Source organism: Ips typographus, linkage group LG12 (assembly GCF_016097725.1).
Source record: "Ips typographus isolate SLU linkage group LG12, UJ_Ityp_2.0, whole genome shotgun sequence".
Taxonomy (NCBI): Eukaryota; Metazoa; Arthropoda; class Insecta; order Coleoptera; family Curculionidae; genus Ips; species Ips typographus.
Genome location: NC_138433.1, coordinates 3,862,134 through 3,877,920, shown reverse-complemented (window position 1 = coordinate 3,877,920; position 15,787 = coordinate 3,862,134). Strand labels below are relative to the sequence as shown.

Genomic DNA, 15,787 nt, shown 5'->3' with positions numbered 1-15,787 from the left:
GAACAAGGCCCGACGCGGCTAGTAGCGCGCATCAGTCCTAAAGAAGGGGTGCTCGAGCGCCTCCGCGGCCGTTATACGTGTATGGCAGTTCAGGTCCAACAGGCCCCCCAGCAGTGAGCATATCTCGTCATTTACCTCCACAGACGGGTTGAATCGCTTTATCAACATTTGAAAAGGCATCCGCTCCTCCTTAATCGTCGAGAGGTTGGACTTCCAGACGCGCCCGTACAGCTTCGCCGCTTTGCGCATTTCCGCATGGCCGAAAATAAGCGCAATTTCAACTAGGTTGTCGATATCCTCGATGCTGAGGAAGAAGGGATACTGTGTGGTCAGGATAGAGAGGAGAATGACGCCTATGGACCACATGTCGATCGCGCAGGTCTGGTTTTCGGAGCGGAAGAGGACCTCTGGCGCCCGGAATCCCCTGGTCCCGGGCGCCAATCGTTCTGGTAGAACCCAGGCGGCTTCTTGGGAACAACAATCGAGTTGAAGAAAAGCACGGGCGCCTCCTTCCTTGTGCGGAGCGGCGGCAGTCCCTTTTCGTACTGGGCCAGCCCAAAGTCGATGAGCACGCCAGTCCCGCTCTCCATGTCGTACATGAAGTTGCTGGGCTTCAGGTCGCGGTGGATAACAGAGTTTGCATGGGCGTGGACCAGTGCGCGGATCAGGCTGTACACGTACATGCGGATGTCCCACGGCGAGCAGCGCACAACAAAGTCCTTGAAGTCTATCCCCCTTATGAGGGGAAACACCGCCAGGATCTGGCCGCCACAGCGCTCGACGCGGAGCAAGCGCACGTAGTTGCTGCGGCCGTCCAACTTTTTTATTATCATTAACTCGTCGAGCACGCGGCTCGGCGCGCTCGTTTTTGTTATACACTTAATCGCCAGGTACATGCCTGTCTTCTTGCACTGTGCTGCGTATACCGTGCTGAATGTGCCCTCTCCTATCTGCTCTATCACGCGGTAGTTGCTTTTCATGAACTCCAGGTGCTTCGGTAGGACGAGTGGCGGCTTTTCATTCATATCTGGGTCTGGAAGAAATTATTTTATGATTGGAAAGTCTTTGCTGGCTGCCCTCTGGCGCCTGAGGTGTCGCGTCTGGAGGGAGGAAGGCGGCCGCGAGCCGTAGCTTTAAGACCAACGGGCGGCAGTGCGGTCCTCATAAATCTTTGGGCGCGCGCAGATTAGAAGGAAAGGCATACTGGAGAGGACTTTATGGCACAGCATCCCCACCGTGGGGTGTCTTGGGGGAGCCCTGCCAAATCGGCACTTGCCGAAGTGGTGATAAGGCCATCAATCCCGCGCATGCGCATCAATCCCTGGACTACAGCAGTCTCGCCGCTACACGCCTAAGAGCGCAAGGCGTATGGGAGTAGCCCAGGGGATCCAAAGCAGGCGCATGCCGGCGCGGACGGCGACAAGAGTCTTGAGAATGCCCGGATCACAAAGATCAAGGGCGTGTACAACATCAAAGAGCAGGACACCGGCATGTGCGCCCACATAAAGGTCGACCAGAAAGCCTTCAGGAGCCAGCTGATGGCCGTGGCTGATGTGTGAATTAAGTAAAGGACACTCTTGGATACATTAAAGGGTAAATGGTCATCTATGCTACTTGAGATATAATATTGCCGGCACGCCCTAGCTTTAAATTTACTAAATAAACATCCTCATTACAATGGGCCACTGCTGAACGGGAGGTTCCCACGAAGTGCTGTTTCCCAGGCGCTGCTTCGTAGCAGCCCGTCTTGCGTTTGTTAGTATACTGTGGGATGCCACTCTGCGGGACGCACAGGCTATGCCCACCGCCGGCTCAACCCCGCGAAATACCCTGCCGGCGGCTATCCCCATTATATTTGCTTGTATAAAATTTGCACCATGGAATACAAGTCGCTCGATGGCAGTGTCGGAGAGCCCGTGGCCGATATTTGCATCTATGCGGATCAGCTGGTGGCGGCCGCCTACGACAGGACCCTGAGGGTCTACAGCGGGCACAGCTGCACCGCCTGCCATTGCCTTCCAGAGATTGTGCTAAAGATGTGTACAGACGGTGAGTATCTGATATGCGGGTCTGCGGGCGGCCATGTATTTGTTCTCGATGCATGCTTCAGCATTGTGCAGTCATTCTATTTATTTCCCGAGATAAGCGTCCTGCTGGCCTACCAGGGCAGGCTAGTGGTAGGCTCGTGGGGCGGGCAGCTTGCTGCATGCACGAAAAATGAGGACGTCTGCGCAAGTAGGGACCATAGCGCCACGGCAGGGCAATATGAAAACAAGGCTAATAGCGATCTGAAGCACACCTGAGATGCCGGAGGACAGGCAGCCAGTTTTATCTAGCGAGGTCTACTCCCTGGACTTCGTTAAGCTATCCAAGCTTAAGATTCTCGCAGCCGCCTGTGGACACGGCTGTATCGCTGTTGCTCTGGAGAACGTTGTCGAAGTCTACGACCTGCACTTTACCAGGCTTTACAGCAGGTCTGTTCAGGGGACCATCAACAGCTTGGCAGTGAGGGATGGAGGTATGTATATCGGCCTGCTAAACGGGAAGATCTACTCGGAGGATTTTATGGATGCTGACAAGTCTTACATCTTTTATGCGCACACGGAGAACAAGCCGGATGCACGGGTCTACCATTCGATAAACCAGCTGCACCTGGATACCCATCTCTACTCGGCCGGAAGCGATGGGCGGGTGTGCCGTTGGATCCCGAGGGAAGGAGGCTTCTCAATGCCGTGGCCAGCTGCAGCTGCAATGTCAAGAAATTTGTAATAGGCAGGCACTACATCTATGCTATTTTGGAGGACGTTGTGGATTGCCAGAGCGTAAGCAAGGTCGTCTTCGCAAAGTTGACCGGCTAGCTGGCCGAGTTTCAGCCCATTTGCACTGGCTGTTGTCAGCAGACAGGCAAGTGCAGCCTTCTGCGGGCGCGGGTCTGTATATTTCTGCATGAGTGGAGACCACAAGACAGCTGGCTTTACAGCTTGCCCTCTGCCGTGCTAGTTTCCCAAGCTCGGTGGCTGGAAATTCCTAGCAGGGGCGTGGCGCACATCTGAGCACTACTGTGGGCTTCTGTCTACTCAACAAGCGACCCCCAGTAGATGCAATCTACCTTAATAGGCCTTGGCTCTAAATTTACTAAATAAATTGCCCTTTATGGCTAATGAGCCCCTTTGTATTTAACCCTAATAGCCGTAACATAGCCTGGCGCGCCAATCCTTGCAACGAATTGAGCAAGGGCTGGATGTCGCATGGAATTAGCTCCCGCCCCTCCATTTGGGCGGAATGTTTGCATGCCATTTACTCCTCCTGGCCCGAGTGGATATTTAAAATATTCTAAAATAGATTAATTTATTGTCTGCATGCGGGAGCAGAAGCTGGGGTGCACCCAGATAGGGCCTGGGCCGCCTCAGAGAAGATTCTTGATAATCTCTGCGAGTGCATCGACAAAGACACGCTCAAGATCCTCGACATTCTCCAAAATACAGTACTTCAGGGCAAACGTGTCTAGATACTTCTCCACAAAGACCTGGCCGTCTATGACGGACACCTTCGACATCTTGCGCACCCCGCCCTTGTCGATCATTATAACAAGAAAGTTGTTCTTGAATGCACCGGCCTTCTGGAAAATACCGTCCGTCAAAATAATGTTGATCCCGTCGTCGTAGTCGTCGATCCACTCAATCGAGGTGCACTCCTCGCTGAACGTAAGCATGTCAATCGTGCACTCCTGGAGCGCCTGGCCAAACTTAAACAGCAGAACGGGGATGTTCAGGACTGAGAAGGCGTGCGACAGCTTGGAATACACTGCACCAAGCACGTCGACCATCCTCTGGTCGTACATACTCTTGCTGTTGTCAATAAATAGCCTGATCACATACTCCTTCTTGTCGCTCCTCCGCCTCTTCATCCATATCCTGTCCTTCCGATAGTCGCTTGCGATATACGGGATGATCTTCTTCAGATTCAGCTTCTTCCCCGACTTATAGTCGCCCTTGTACTTGCTGTTCCGGTTGGAGGCGAGAATAACGCGCAAAAGCTCCACCAATTCCGAGCACTCTGTAGCGCCGGGCGCGAACGATATTTTCTTCTGAATAGCAACACCCTTTCCAGCCTCGCCTTCGCCCTCGATCACCTCCTCGCCCTCGCCCTCGGCCAGCGCGTCCTTTTCCTCCAGATTCCCGCCCTCCACCTTTCTGCTGTAGCCGTCCGCATTCTCGCAGGTCTGTTCCCTGTTGAGCGCGGCCTCCGTCCATTCATAATGTGCAAGAGTGTCCTGCTCGCTGTCCGGCCGCGCCTCTTCAGGCTCCTCGCGGCTGGGCCCCGGCGCAGCACCACAGCTTGTGCTCTCGTCATCTCCGGAGCTATCATTGCAGGCGCTGTCTCCGCAGCCGTCGCTACTCAGACTGCCACCTTCCTCCGTCTCTTCTCTGGAATCCACCTCGGGAGCCTCTTCTGGCTCAATATTGGCCTCGTTGGCTGCGTCTGCCTGGTCCAGCGCGCCCCTCTCTTCAAAGTCCTCTGCCTCCTTCTGGCCCGAGTTACTCTGGTCGTCCACCCCGCTGACCCCCTCGCTCTCATCGCTGGCGCTGTGCAGCTCGCCGTCATTATCCATATCGACACCCCCGCTCTCTGCATCCTTTGCCTGGTTGTTGTCGACGTCGTCGCACTCGTCCTCCTCGCGGATCTTGTCCTCCATCTGCTTTGCGCCCTGTCCGCTCTTGAGCGCCACGCCATCCTCAACATCAATCTTCGAGGTATCGGCATACTTGTATACAAAATACAGAAACGGTGCAAACACGTAGCCCATGGCACTGTCGAGGAGGATGCGGAGCGCGTGCAGATCCTGCTCGCCGAAGTAGTTCTTGTTCATGCCCTCCATAACAGCGTTGAATGTCTTGGCAAGGCACAGCTCTGCATAGCTAAACTGCTTGGAGGGCGATCTGGCATAAAACCGTCGGACAATATCCTCCCTAGTGGGGACGGCGATGCCCTGCAGATCAGCGTTGATCTCACCGCGGTTGAACTCCTTGGCCAGCGACAGCCAGGCTGTGCACTCACAGTCCGATGTTTGTCCGCCCTCGCGGCTGAACCTCTTGAGCAGCACCGACGGCCCCATCCACTCATGTGTCCCCTGACAAGATGGCTGTTCAAAGCGTATTTGGAGCAGGGACGTGACCGGGATGTGCATGAACCGATCTACATATGTCCGGATTGTGCTCTCGTAGAGGCGTGGCTCCTTAAAGAGCTTCTGCCTGCACTCCCTTGTCTTTCTGGAGTGCATCTCTTCGAGCTCAAAGGCCCTGTACTGCAGAATTATGTTGTAGAGCAGGTCCGAGTAAGAGTACTCCAAATACCTGGTAGCAAAGTACATCCGGTCGACAAACTCGTACACCGTGCAGCCCAGGAAGAAAGACTCCATTGTCGCGGCAGTAACCGGGTTAAACAGAAAATACATGAAATATCGGTAGTTCCTATCAAGAGAGAGGCTCGACTCGTGCCTATAGCAGCTCTTCAAGGACTCCAGGACCTTGTCGGACGGGCCCCCAGAGGCCTCTTCCGCACTGCCCTCCGCGGGCGCGCCATCGACCGGCTGCATCTCAAAACACAGCTTGGAGTCGCACTCGATCTGCAGCCCGTGCAGCTTTTCTATAAGCACCTCGGGCGTGCTGAAAATGCTGAGGCCCTCGAGCGAAGCGCAGGGCACAAAGTCCCGGCCCAGCGACAGCTTTCTTGTCCTGCTGTCGATGACCTGGGCGGTCGTCCGTCGGGACACCAGCGATCTCAAGCATCCATTAATCTCTTCAGCGGTGAACTCGTCGCCGGGATCATTTGCGGAAGAGTGTGGGGATGCACTGGATTCGGCTGTGTGCCAGCCCACGCTGGATATGACGATAGGGTCTACAGCCTCCTCGAAGCAAATAGCCTCAAATACAAGGCTGCCGAGGTCGAGCGGACCGCCCACGAGGGTGCCATACAGATGCCGGGCATACTCGTACTGTGTGCACTTTGTGTATTCGCCGGCTCTGAGCAGTCTGAGGCACAGGCTGCGGGTTGTAAGCTGGGTTGTGTCGGGAACACACCTGCTGCACCTGTGTCTCTCTTTGTAGAGGACAAGGAGGCGGTAGTCAAACACGTCGTTGAACTCCTCGAGGAATGCCCTGAGCTTCTCGTTCCTGAAATAGTCGCAAAAGGTAACTGTTTCCGCCACGCGTTTGAAGGCAGCATAGTCCCTTCCAAGCTTCCTGTTCAGCTGGGCAATATCCGCCGAATAGCGCTCAATCATTGCATCGTGCCCCCGCATTAGTCCGCCCAGCTCAGTGCATAACGAGAGGCTGCCAGCACCGCAGCCAAAGGTGCCATACTTATAGAAGTGCTTCGCCGTGGCTGCTATTCGGGCTAGACCCGCGTTCTCTCGTGAAATCATTTCGTTCTCCATCTCGCACTTCACCAGGAGAAGTGGATCCTGCTCATAAAGCGCCGGGGGGCCTGTCGTCGGAACATCCTCGATCTCTTCTACGTCCGAAATGTGGTCTATAAAGTAAATAATGTCCGTCCAGTCGGCAAGTGTCTTGTTTTTCAGATTCCTGATGAAGCTGGCCTTGTAGTCTTTGAGCGTGTTGGGCGCCGTCAGGCACGAGTGCTCGTGTGCGGGATCATCTGTGTATTCTAAATTCTTTACAAAGGATGCAAGGTCGGCGCGCGCCTTGAGATTCGCGATCCGCTCTCTGTGCGTCCGGGCTAGAGGAGATGCAAGCGCAGCCGTGTGTTTATACCTGTCCAGAAGCCCCTTGTCATACGGTATCTCATCCCTGAGATCGACGCGGAAAAGCTCGTCGATGCGGCTCTCCAAGAGAGCATTGTAGATTGGAAGGCTTCTGCACAGAACGCCAGGCAGCAGACCGCGCACGCTGTGCTTCTTGACTGCAAGATCCAAATCCGATATGGCGACTGCCTCATCGCTCCCCAGCAGCTCCCTGAATCTGCCACTGTCCCTGCGACACTTTAGCCGCTTTGGGGAATCCGTCGGATGGCGCTGCGCCGCGGGGCCTGTGTCCAGAAGATAGGCGTGGAATATTTTGTATAGGTCCATGTAGGAAAGACGGCCGCTGATGCTAATCGTGTGGCACCTATCGAGAAGCGCCGGCGACAGCAGGGACGGCTGGTCGCAGCAGAGAACAAGCCTGCAGCGGGGGTTGACCGAAAGCTTGGTGTCGGTGCCGCGCTCATAGATGCTCAGGACGCGGTCGGCTTCGAACAGCGAGGACAGCCGGTCAAACACTGTCTTGTCCACAAGCTCTGGCATATTAACAATGATGAGAGACTCGCGCGCAAGAGCATCCACGAGGCTGGAATTCTTCCACACAAAGAGCGCGTCGCCCGTCTCGGCCTTCTGATACTGCCCCAGCAGGTCGTAGGCGTCAGTTTCGCCGTGGCAGTCAACCACTGAAAGCTCTAGGCCCAGGAGGCCAGCCACAAAGCGGAGCATGGGCATCCGGCCGACATCGCCGGCAAGGATCACCGGAAGTGCGGCCCTGAAGTAGCACAAAAGCTCCTCGAGCTGCGGCAGCTGCGAGTGCACAAGGACGTACGACTCATCGACGCGCGAGCACGGAAGCGAGAGCCCTCCTATTTTAAAGGTGTGGTCGACACGATAAAACCCGGGGCCGATCTCGCATCCGCACATCCCGCCGCGTGCCTTCACTATTTCATTAATCTTGATATTGCCGCGCAGCGAAAGACTGCTGCTGAATGAGAAGCCACCGCCGTAGCGCACCCGCATGATCTCCTTAGCTCCTAGCGTCCTAGCGTCCTAGCGTCCTAGCGCTCCTAGCGTCCTCGGCGCTATAGGCCTCCATGTGGATAACTATAAAGCGGTCCAGAAAACTCTTCGGGAGCTGCTTTCTGCTGCTGGCAGGATTCATGGTGCCGAAGATCCGCGTGCCGGGATGGACGGCTACGTCTGCATCGTCAACACGGATTGACCGTCGGTGGTCGAGCATCGAGTTGAGCCCCTCGATTACGCTCTGCGTGCAGAGATTTATTTAATCCAGGATGATCCAGTAGCCCTTTCGGGCGTATGTGACCATTTCACTCTCGACAAAACAGATGGTCTGCCCCACCGGCAGATACGTTCCGACAAGATCGCCCATCTCAGTCTGCTCCGAGAGGTTTATCCGCACAACGGGCATGCCAAGAGCCTTGGCTACCATCTGGATGATGCTGGTCTTGCCCACGCCCGGCTCGCCCTTCAGCAGAATGCCCCCACCGAGCGTCAAGTCCCTGACCAGCCGCTGCAAGTTGGCACGGACATACCGAGAAAGGTTGAGCCACCTGACCCTTTTTAGGGCTTAAGCCGTGTCCATAACCCACCATCTTCACGAAACCACTCTCAAGGGAACCCACCAACCTCCACGTCTCCTAAAATTCCCGGGGAAAGCCGAACCCTGTTTCCTTTTCCTTTTCTTATTCCTTCCTTTTTTTTTCCTCTTTCTCTTTTTTTAATCTTCTTTTTTTTTTTTTTTCCTCTTTTTCCTTCTTTCCTTCTTTTGTCTTTTTCCCCCTCTCTTTTTTTCCATTATTTTTTCCCCCTCTTTTTTTTTTAAAACTTCTCTTTTTTTTTCTTTTTTTTATTTTGCCTTCTCTTTTTTTGTTTTCTTCCATTTTTTTATTCTTTTTTTTTTTTTTTTTTTTTTTATATCGTTTAACTTCTCCAAAATATACATTGATCTTAACCCTAACATCTTATACTATTTACTATTTAATATTTACAATATCTACACCTAAACGTAATTTACGGATACCCTCTCGAGTCTGGTGGACCGGTTATTCCTCCCCCATGACCCCCTCCGCCCAATCATTAACCAAGGCCACATTACCCAGGTCCATCTTCCCCTCGCGCCTTAACTCTACGGAGGCCCAGGCTATTCCTCTCTCTCTCATTTCCGTCCTCATCCTCACCCTATCATCCCTCTCACAGTCATTAATCACATGCTCACTCGACTCAACCCCTCCACCGCACTCACATTCACCCGTTCCTTCCACCAACTTAAATCTCACCAAGTACTCCCCTAGGTTGCCGTGTCCTGTTAAGAGTTGGGCACTCTTAAAGGACAGCGGCAACCTATCCCTTCCAACCTCCTTACACACCTCATATACTCTTCTTCCCTTATCCGACTTATCCCACTCCTCCTGCCACTCCTTGTGTATCCACTCCTCCATTTCCTTCTTGACCCCCTTCCTATCCCAGAGTTCGCACTCCCCAAGGTCCTCCATCACCCCCCCTTCACTTGCCAACCTGTGAGCCACCTGGATCCCCTTATCCTTTCTTTCCACCCATTCAATCCCGATCTCCCATCCCCTCCGATTCAACTCCGCCGCTCGCCCCCTGATCCTCTCCACCACTCTGTGCAGGCTAAATTCCTGCACCATACCCCAGGCCGCCTGGCTGTCGGTGACTAACAAATATCCCCCCTTTTCACACTCACTCACCACATTCACCCCCTCCTCAATTGCCCTTAGTTCCGCCGTCGTGCTCCCTCTCTCCCGTCCATCAAACTTGACGACTTGCCTTCCCCTCTCCATCACCACCGCAATCCTCGTCAGTCCCTCCTTCGCGCTGGCGTCCACTTATACCCTCCTGACCTCCATCACTCTCTCATTCATCCGTCTCCATACAACCCACCCTGGGTATGCCCTATCACTCTCCTTTGCGGCGTTATCCACTTTCTCTCTCTCCCTCTCACTCCGGAACCTCGCCGCTGCCTGAGCCCTCAGGTGCCATGGCGGACAGCCGCACAGCACCCTGAGCGCATCCGTGGCCACGGTGCGGTAGCACCTTACCGCAGCCAACAGAAACTTTCTCTCAGCAGCCGCGAGGTGCCTTTTTACCCTGCTATCCCTTCCCCTTGTACCCCAAATCTCACCCCCGTATAGAGCCGCAGGTGTCCCCACACACTCCATAATCATCTTCACCTTACCCTTATCCACCCGTCCCTTATTCCTACACAACCCCGTTAATTTCGTCACTACCTCTCCTACTCTCGCCCTTACTCTCCTCGCATGCTCCACAACCAACCGTTTCCTGTCTACCCTCACCCCTAACAGATCCATCCACTCGTCACACTGCACTCTCTCTACACCCACTCTAACTACCGGAGGTCGAATCCTACCTACAAGTTCCATAAACATTGCTTTTGTTTTACCCTCATTGTACCTCATTCTACCCTTCTCCTCCCACTCTGTACACACATCCCACGTCTCCTTTCACTTCTTCTCAATCTCCTTTACAGACACCCCCGCGACCAGGACCACCTGGTCGTCGGCGAATGCCTGTCTATACACCCCCCCCCCCCTTTCATCTTCTTTCACTACCTTCTCCAACCACTCATTCATACACACGAGCCACAGGGTTGGTCCAAGACTCGAACCCTGTGGGCATCCCCTTTCAACCTTTCTGCTAACTCTCCCACTCACCACCTCCCTATCGCACATGAAGTCCCAGGCGATCTCCCTGATCCGCCCTGAGACTCCATCCCTCCTCATTCTCTCGTCCACGTACGGCGGCCACGCCATGTTGAAGGCGTTCCTCAAGTCCAGCGCGACCTACCTGAGGGCCTCCACCGTATTCTTCGACCTCCTAAACCCATACTGCCTACTACTCGTTCTCCCCTCCCTTTCATACCAATTCATCAACCTACCATTCACCAGTCTGTCCAAAATTTTTCCCAGCGTGGGTAGCAGGCTAATTGGCCTGTACCCTCCGCCAGGTTTTGGCAGCCACCTTAATCTACCCTTCTTCCACACCCTGGGAAATATCCCGTACTCCCAACACCTGTTAAAAATCCCACGCAAACCCTCCTTCCACTCCTCCCACACATGACTCATACATTCATTAGGAATTCGATCGTCGGCGCATGCCTTCTTTTTCTTCAAATTCCTAATGACCCTTTCAATCTCCCCTTCACCAAACTCTACATCATAACAATCACCCATGACCCCGCCGGCTCTATTTACCCTATACTGCCCCCTCTCCTCGCACTCCTCCTCATTCAGCCCAGGGTGATACTCACTTATGAGCTCATTATCCCACTCATTACCTTCACACAGCTCCCTTCCGTCTCTTGCCTTATATGTCCTTTCCCCTCTCTTGACTCCCCACTTGGCCACCATTTCCCAGATTTTGTCCGAACTGTTTTCCTCCGTAAGTTCCTCCATCTCTTTATTCCTTGCTTCCTTTTTCTTTCTACGGATTTCTTTTTTTAGTTCTCTCCTTTTCCCATAATACCTGGTCCTAAACTGTACTTCCTCGTCTTTCCCCTTATTGTTTTGATACAGCCTTCTTGCGAGCAGGACTTCCCTTTTCGTTGCCTCCAGTTCATCATCCCACCATTCATTCTCCTTTCTCTCATTCACCCTATACCTCTTAATACGTCGACACGCCTCCTTGCAGTATTCCTGCGCCCTCTCCGCCTCCCTCTCCGTGTCCTCCTTGCACTCAATCGTTCCCCATTCAAACCCCCTCAGACACTCTCGAAACCTCTCCCAGTCAGTACCCCCGAAATCATATTCACACTTGCTGATTTCCCTTGAAATCAGCCTCCCCTTGACCCTGAACGTCACATACTTGTGATCGCTCAGGGTCTCCTCCTCTTCCACATTCCACTCGTCAACTTCCAACCCCCTTGCCCACGTCACATCCACCCAACTACACCCGTTCGCGCTTTCAAATGTTGGTCCTTTTGTCCCAACATTCTGAAGTTCCCATCCATACATCACTGCCATGTCTAACAGCTCTTCTCCCCTTTCATCAGTGTTCACTCCCCCCCATGCTTCATTCTTAGCGTTGAAGTCCCCGGCGATAAGCAGGGGCCCTTCAACCGCTCTCCACAGCCACTCCCTCTCTTTCATTCTTCTGTTAGTTCTCCCCAATGGTTCGTCGTAAACCCCAAATACCCTTACCTCCCCCTCCCTTGTTCTCATAGTCACACTCACCACATTCTCGCTCGACTCACTCTCTATCTGCCACGCGCACTCTTGGTCCAGATTGCGGCCTTGCCGTCTTTCTGGCCATACCTTTTGTACCCCTTCCACTCTGTCTCTTTCTTCCAAGGTTCCGCCACAATCACTACATCCACACCCCTCTCCTCTACAAACCTCCTCATTTGCAGAGTCGCCTCTCTCCCTCTCCCCACGTTCGTTTGTAGAAACGACACCGCCATTAGTAGGCCGTGTTGTTCCTCCTTCGCTCCCACTGCCTCGCATAGACCGGACACTGCCTGTCATTCGCCGCGTGTCTACGTCGTTCCCTCTCCACCCCCAGTCTCCTACAGTTTGGACAATCCCACTCACGCTCGCATCCTCTCCCCTGATGTTCTCCCCCACATTTATAGCAACATTCAGCATCCTTGCAGTCCTTCCCGATATGTCCAAACCTACTACACCTAAAGCAGACTGTTATCTCCGTACACTCTTCAACATACACCCATACAACGTCCAGGGAAATCCTGCCCGCCTTTGCGATCCTCTTAAATGTCTCCCCTCTGAACTGTACCACTATATTTTCCTTATACTCGCTCCTGCATGGCCTTCTGTATAGTACCCTCACCCCCCTCATGCACTCATCCATACTCACACCCCCCCACAGATCCCTATTGCCTTCATAAATCCCCCTTACCAGCGCCTCGTCCGAGTACCCCTTCTCCACTCCAGTCAGCTTTAACCTAGGCATAACCCCCTCTGCCGAACCCAACCTGAAACCTTCTGCACCCTCAAACTCCCTCTTAGCCTTTTCACATTCTTCTTCGGTGTCGAAGACCGCCACCACCTTGCCCTCTACCACCTCGCGCACCATTCTTGCCCCCTTCACCCCAGATCTTCCTATCACACCCCTCACCTCCTGTAACAACTGCTGTCCCTTCAGCTCCCCTTTCCCTACCTTCAATTCAACCCCCCTCTTCTCTGCTCTTGGTGGCGTACTCCAAGGTTCACCCTGACGATTTCTCCCCTGAGCCCTTTTCTCCCCAATTGCTTCCGCATACGTCTTCTTCTTCCTCCTCCTAGCCTCTTCCCACCCTTCTTCTGCTACACTCCCTCCCCCTTCAGTATCCGTCGTCACCATAGGAATCCTCATCTCCCTCACAACGGGCCTTTTTCTTATCGCCCCCTCCCTTCTCGCCATATCTACATCAACCAAACTCGCACTGTCCGACTCATAACCCAACCCCATTCGCGCCTCATTCGCTCTACTCTTTCTCACCCCTGTTGTACTCTTTGGTTTCTGTCTGTCCTCGCTTGCCCCTGCCTTTGTTCCTGCTTCTTCGTATTCACTCTTCCAATTATTGTTTTTTGCCATTATCTCCTCCAGCCTCTGCCATGTCCTTTCTGCCACCTCGCCATCTCTCTCTCTTCTTTCTAGCTCCTTCCCTGCCTTCTCCGCCTCCTTCCGCAACCTCCCGTTTTCGACCTTCAACCACTCACACCTTTCTTTCAACACCGCGCTCTCTTCTCGGACCTCCGCCAGTTCCTTTTCCTTTCTATTGAACCTCGCGCTAATCTCATGCATGGTTTTCATTACGTGGGCCATGTCCCCCAAATTAAATTTAATTTTACCCTTCTTAACAACCCCGGTTTGCTTAATCACCGCCTCCACCAGACTCTCAAAGGCCACTTTCTTTAAAGTGTTTTTTTCCCACCCCTCTTTACGCCCCATCGGAGTTTGAAATTCTTGCTCATCCTCCTCTACATCCAACTCATCCGAACTAATTACATCCTCTATTTCTATTTCCGTTTCCTTTTCCTCTTCCAACTGCTTTGCTGACATTTCTTTCTCTACTATTCCTACTGCTATCTCTACCGACCTTTCCATTACTTCCTTCATGTATTCGTTTGGTGACCTCCTAACTTTAGAGCTCCTATTAAACGCCGCCTGTCTTATACGCTCCTCCCTATCTAATTCCTCTTTTGTTTTACCCTCGTCTTCCTCCCTTTTCCTTTTTTCCCTCTCTACTTCCCTCTCGCTATCTCTACTTCTTTCCATCTCTTTTTCTTTCGCTTTTTCCCTTTCTTTTTCACTACTCCCGTACACACACGATTTTCCGTTAATCCCAAATCAAAGTCCGTTCCAAAAGCCAAAAAGTCCGTTTTCAAAAATACCCAAATCACAATCCAAAAACACGTCCGTACAGTTCGAAAGCTGAAACCGAAGTGTGTGCTGTTGGCACGGACAGTGGGCGATGCGAAGCAGAAGTCGAGCCCGGAGGCTCTGGCGCTGCTGTGCTTCTGCAGATGGTAGGGCGAGACCCCGAAGTAGCCTTCGCTCTCCGAATAGCTGTATGCGGCATGGGCTGGGTGCCCAAGCAGCTCAAGCACATCGGCCCACACATTTTCCTTGCCCACAATGGGCTCAACTGCGCACAGGCCCGGGCACAGCCTGCGTACAGCCTGTTGTTCGCGTATATATTGGCGATGTGCTTGACGACCAGCTCGACCCTCCGGATGCTCATCTCGCCAGGAACACGCCCAAGCATAGATTTAAAGTAGTCAGCGTCCTCCGCAGGCAACCCAGCCTTGTCTGCCATCCTGCTAAAAATGTCCAGATACTCGTCCTCCCCAAGCTGGAAATATATCTCGGTAATTCTATTCCGCAGCGCAGGCGATATCTCGCGCTTTCCGTAGTCCCCGCCCGGGTTCATCGTGGCGACGATCCTGAACCGATCGTGTGCGCGGAACTCCTTTGCAATTTCTGTGGCATACAGAGTGCGCCGGTCCTCGAGGAGGGTGTTCATCCGCTCGAGCACGGCGTCCTCGGCCAGGTTGATCTCGTCTATCAGCAGCGCATGCCCGTTGACCATGGAATCAACAAGCGGCCCGTGCCTCCAGGAAATCCCGCCATTCACCATCACCGACTGCCCGATAAAGTCTGCGCTCTCAATCTCGCTATGCATGTTGATTGTCTTCAGCTCGGCCTTAAAAAGCTCGGAAACCACCTCGCATATCTTGGTCTTTCCGATGCTGGTTTCCCCGATGAGCAAAACAGGCTCATAGTTGCGACAAATGCCTGTACATCAGGAGGGGTGCACTGGGCGCGGAAGATCCGAAAATACATGCACTAATTGCAGGCGCGCAAACTAAACACCACGTAGATTATAACACGAGGGAAAGGGCGTACCGCAGAGCCTGCCATCTGGACCCCGGGCTGCCCGATGCCGAGATAAAGGCCTTCATTTACAATAATTTTCCCGGGGATACAGCCGATGCGCTGTGTGCTGTGTTCGCTGCGCCGGCAGCACCGAGCACAGAGCCACGGGCGCCCGCACGAGTGACGGTGCTGCCGGCGGATCTCCAGGATTTGTATATGGGAATCAAGAGGGCCCTGGTGAATGGACAGATGGACGGCTTCAAGCTCTTTGCCGATCTCGCGAACTCGGAGGTGGAAACCGTCCTCAGATACCTGATGCACCGGAGGATCATCAACGGCCAATATATCCCCAAGAATGCGGCAGCCATACCGCTCAACCAGAAGTTTGCGCGGATGTTCGCAAAGCATCCGAGCTTCTATAAGGAATTCACGCATGTCGAAGACGACCATTATCGAATCTATTTCTACAGAGTCTATAAGCTTGTCCATGCCAGCGGCAGCGTCGACACCAATGCGATCCTTGAACGGCTCACATTTATCGAAGACTTCGAGCTCATGAGGTTCTTCGAGGTCTACAGCGGTGTCTTCCACCTGCAGAATGCGGATGGCTTCACTTCTGTTTCTCTTCGGTGCGCCAAGGACCCATTCCAG

At 53.4% G+C, this 15,787-nt stretch overlaps 1 protein-coding gene and 1 long non-coding RNA gene across 2 annotated transcripts in view; both read right to left on the bottom strand.

Moving 5' to 3' along the window:
* LOC145736576 (uncharacterized) overlaps nucleotides 1–15,787 on the bottom strand; it is a 279,046-nt gene that overhangs the window by 202,820 nt on the left and 60,439 nt on the right. The gene's annotated exons all lie outside the window — the stretch shown is intronic.
* Nucleotides 19–1,025, bottom strand: LOC145736677 (uncharacterized). The gene is given in 2 exon segments (XM_081991102.1): nucleotides 19–431; nucleotides 434–1,025. Coding segments are annotated over 2 exon segments (1,005 nt in total).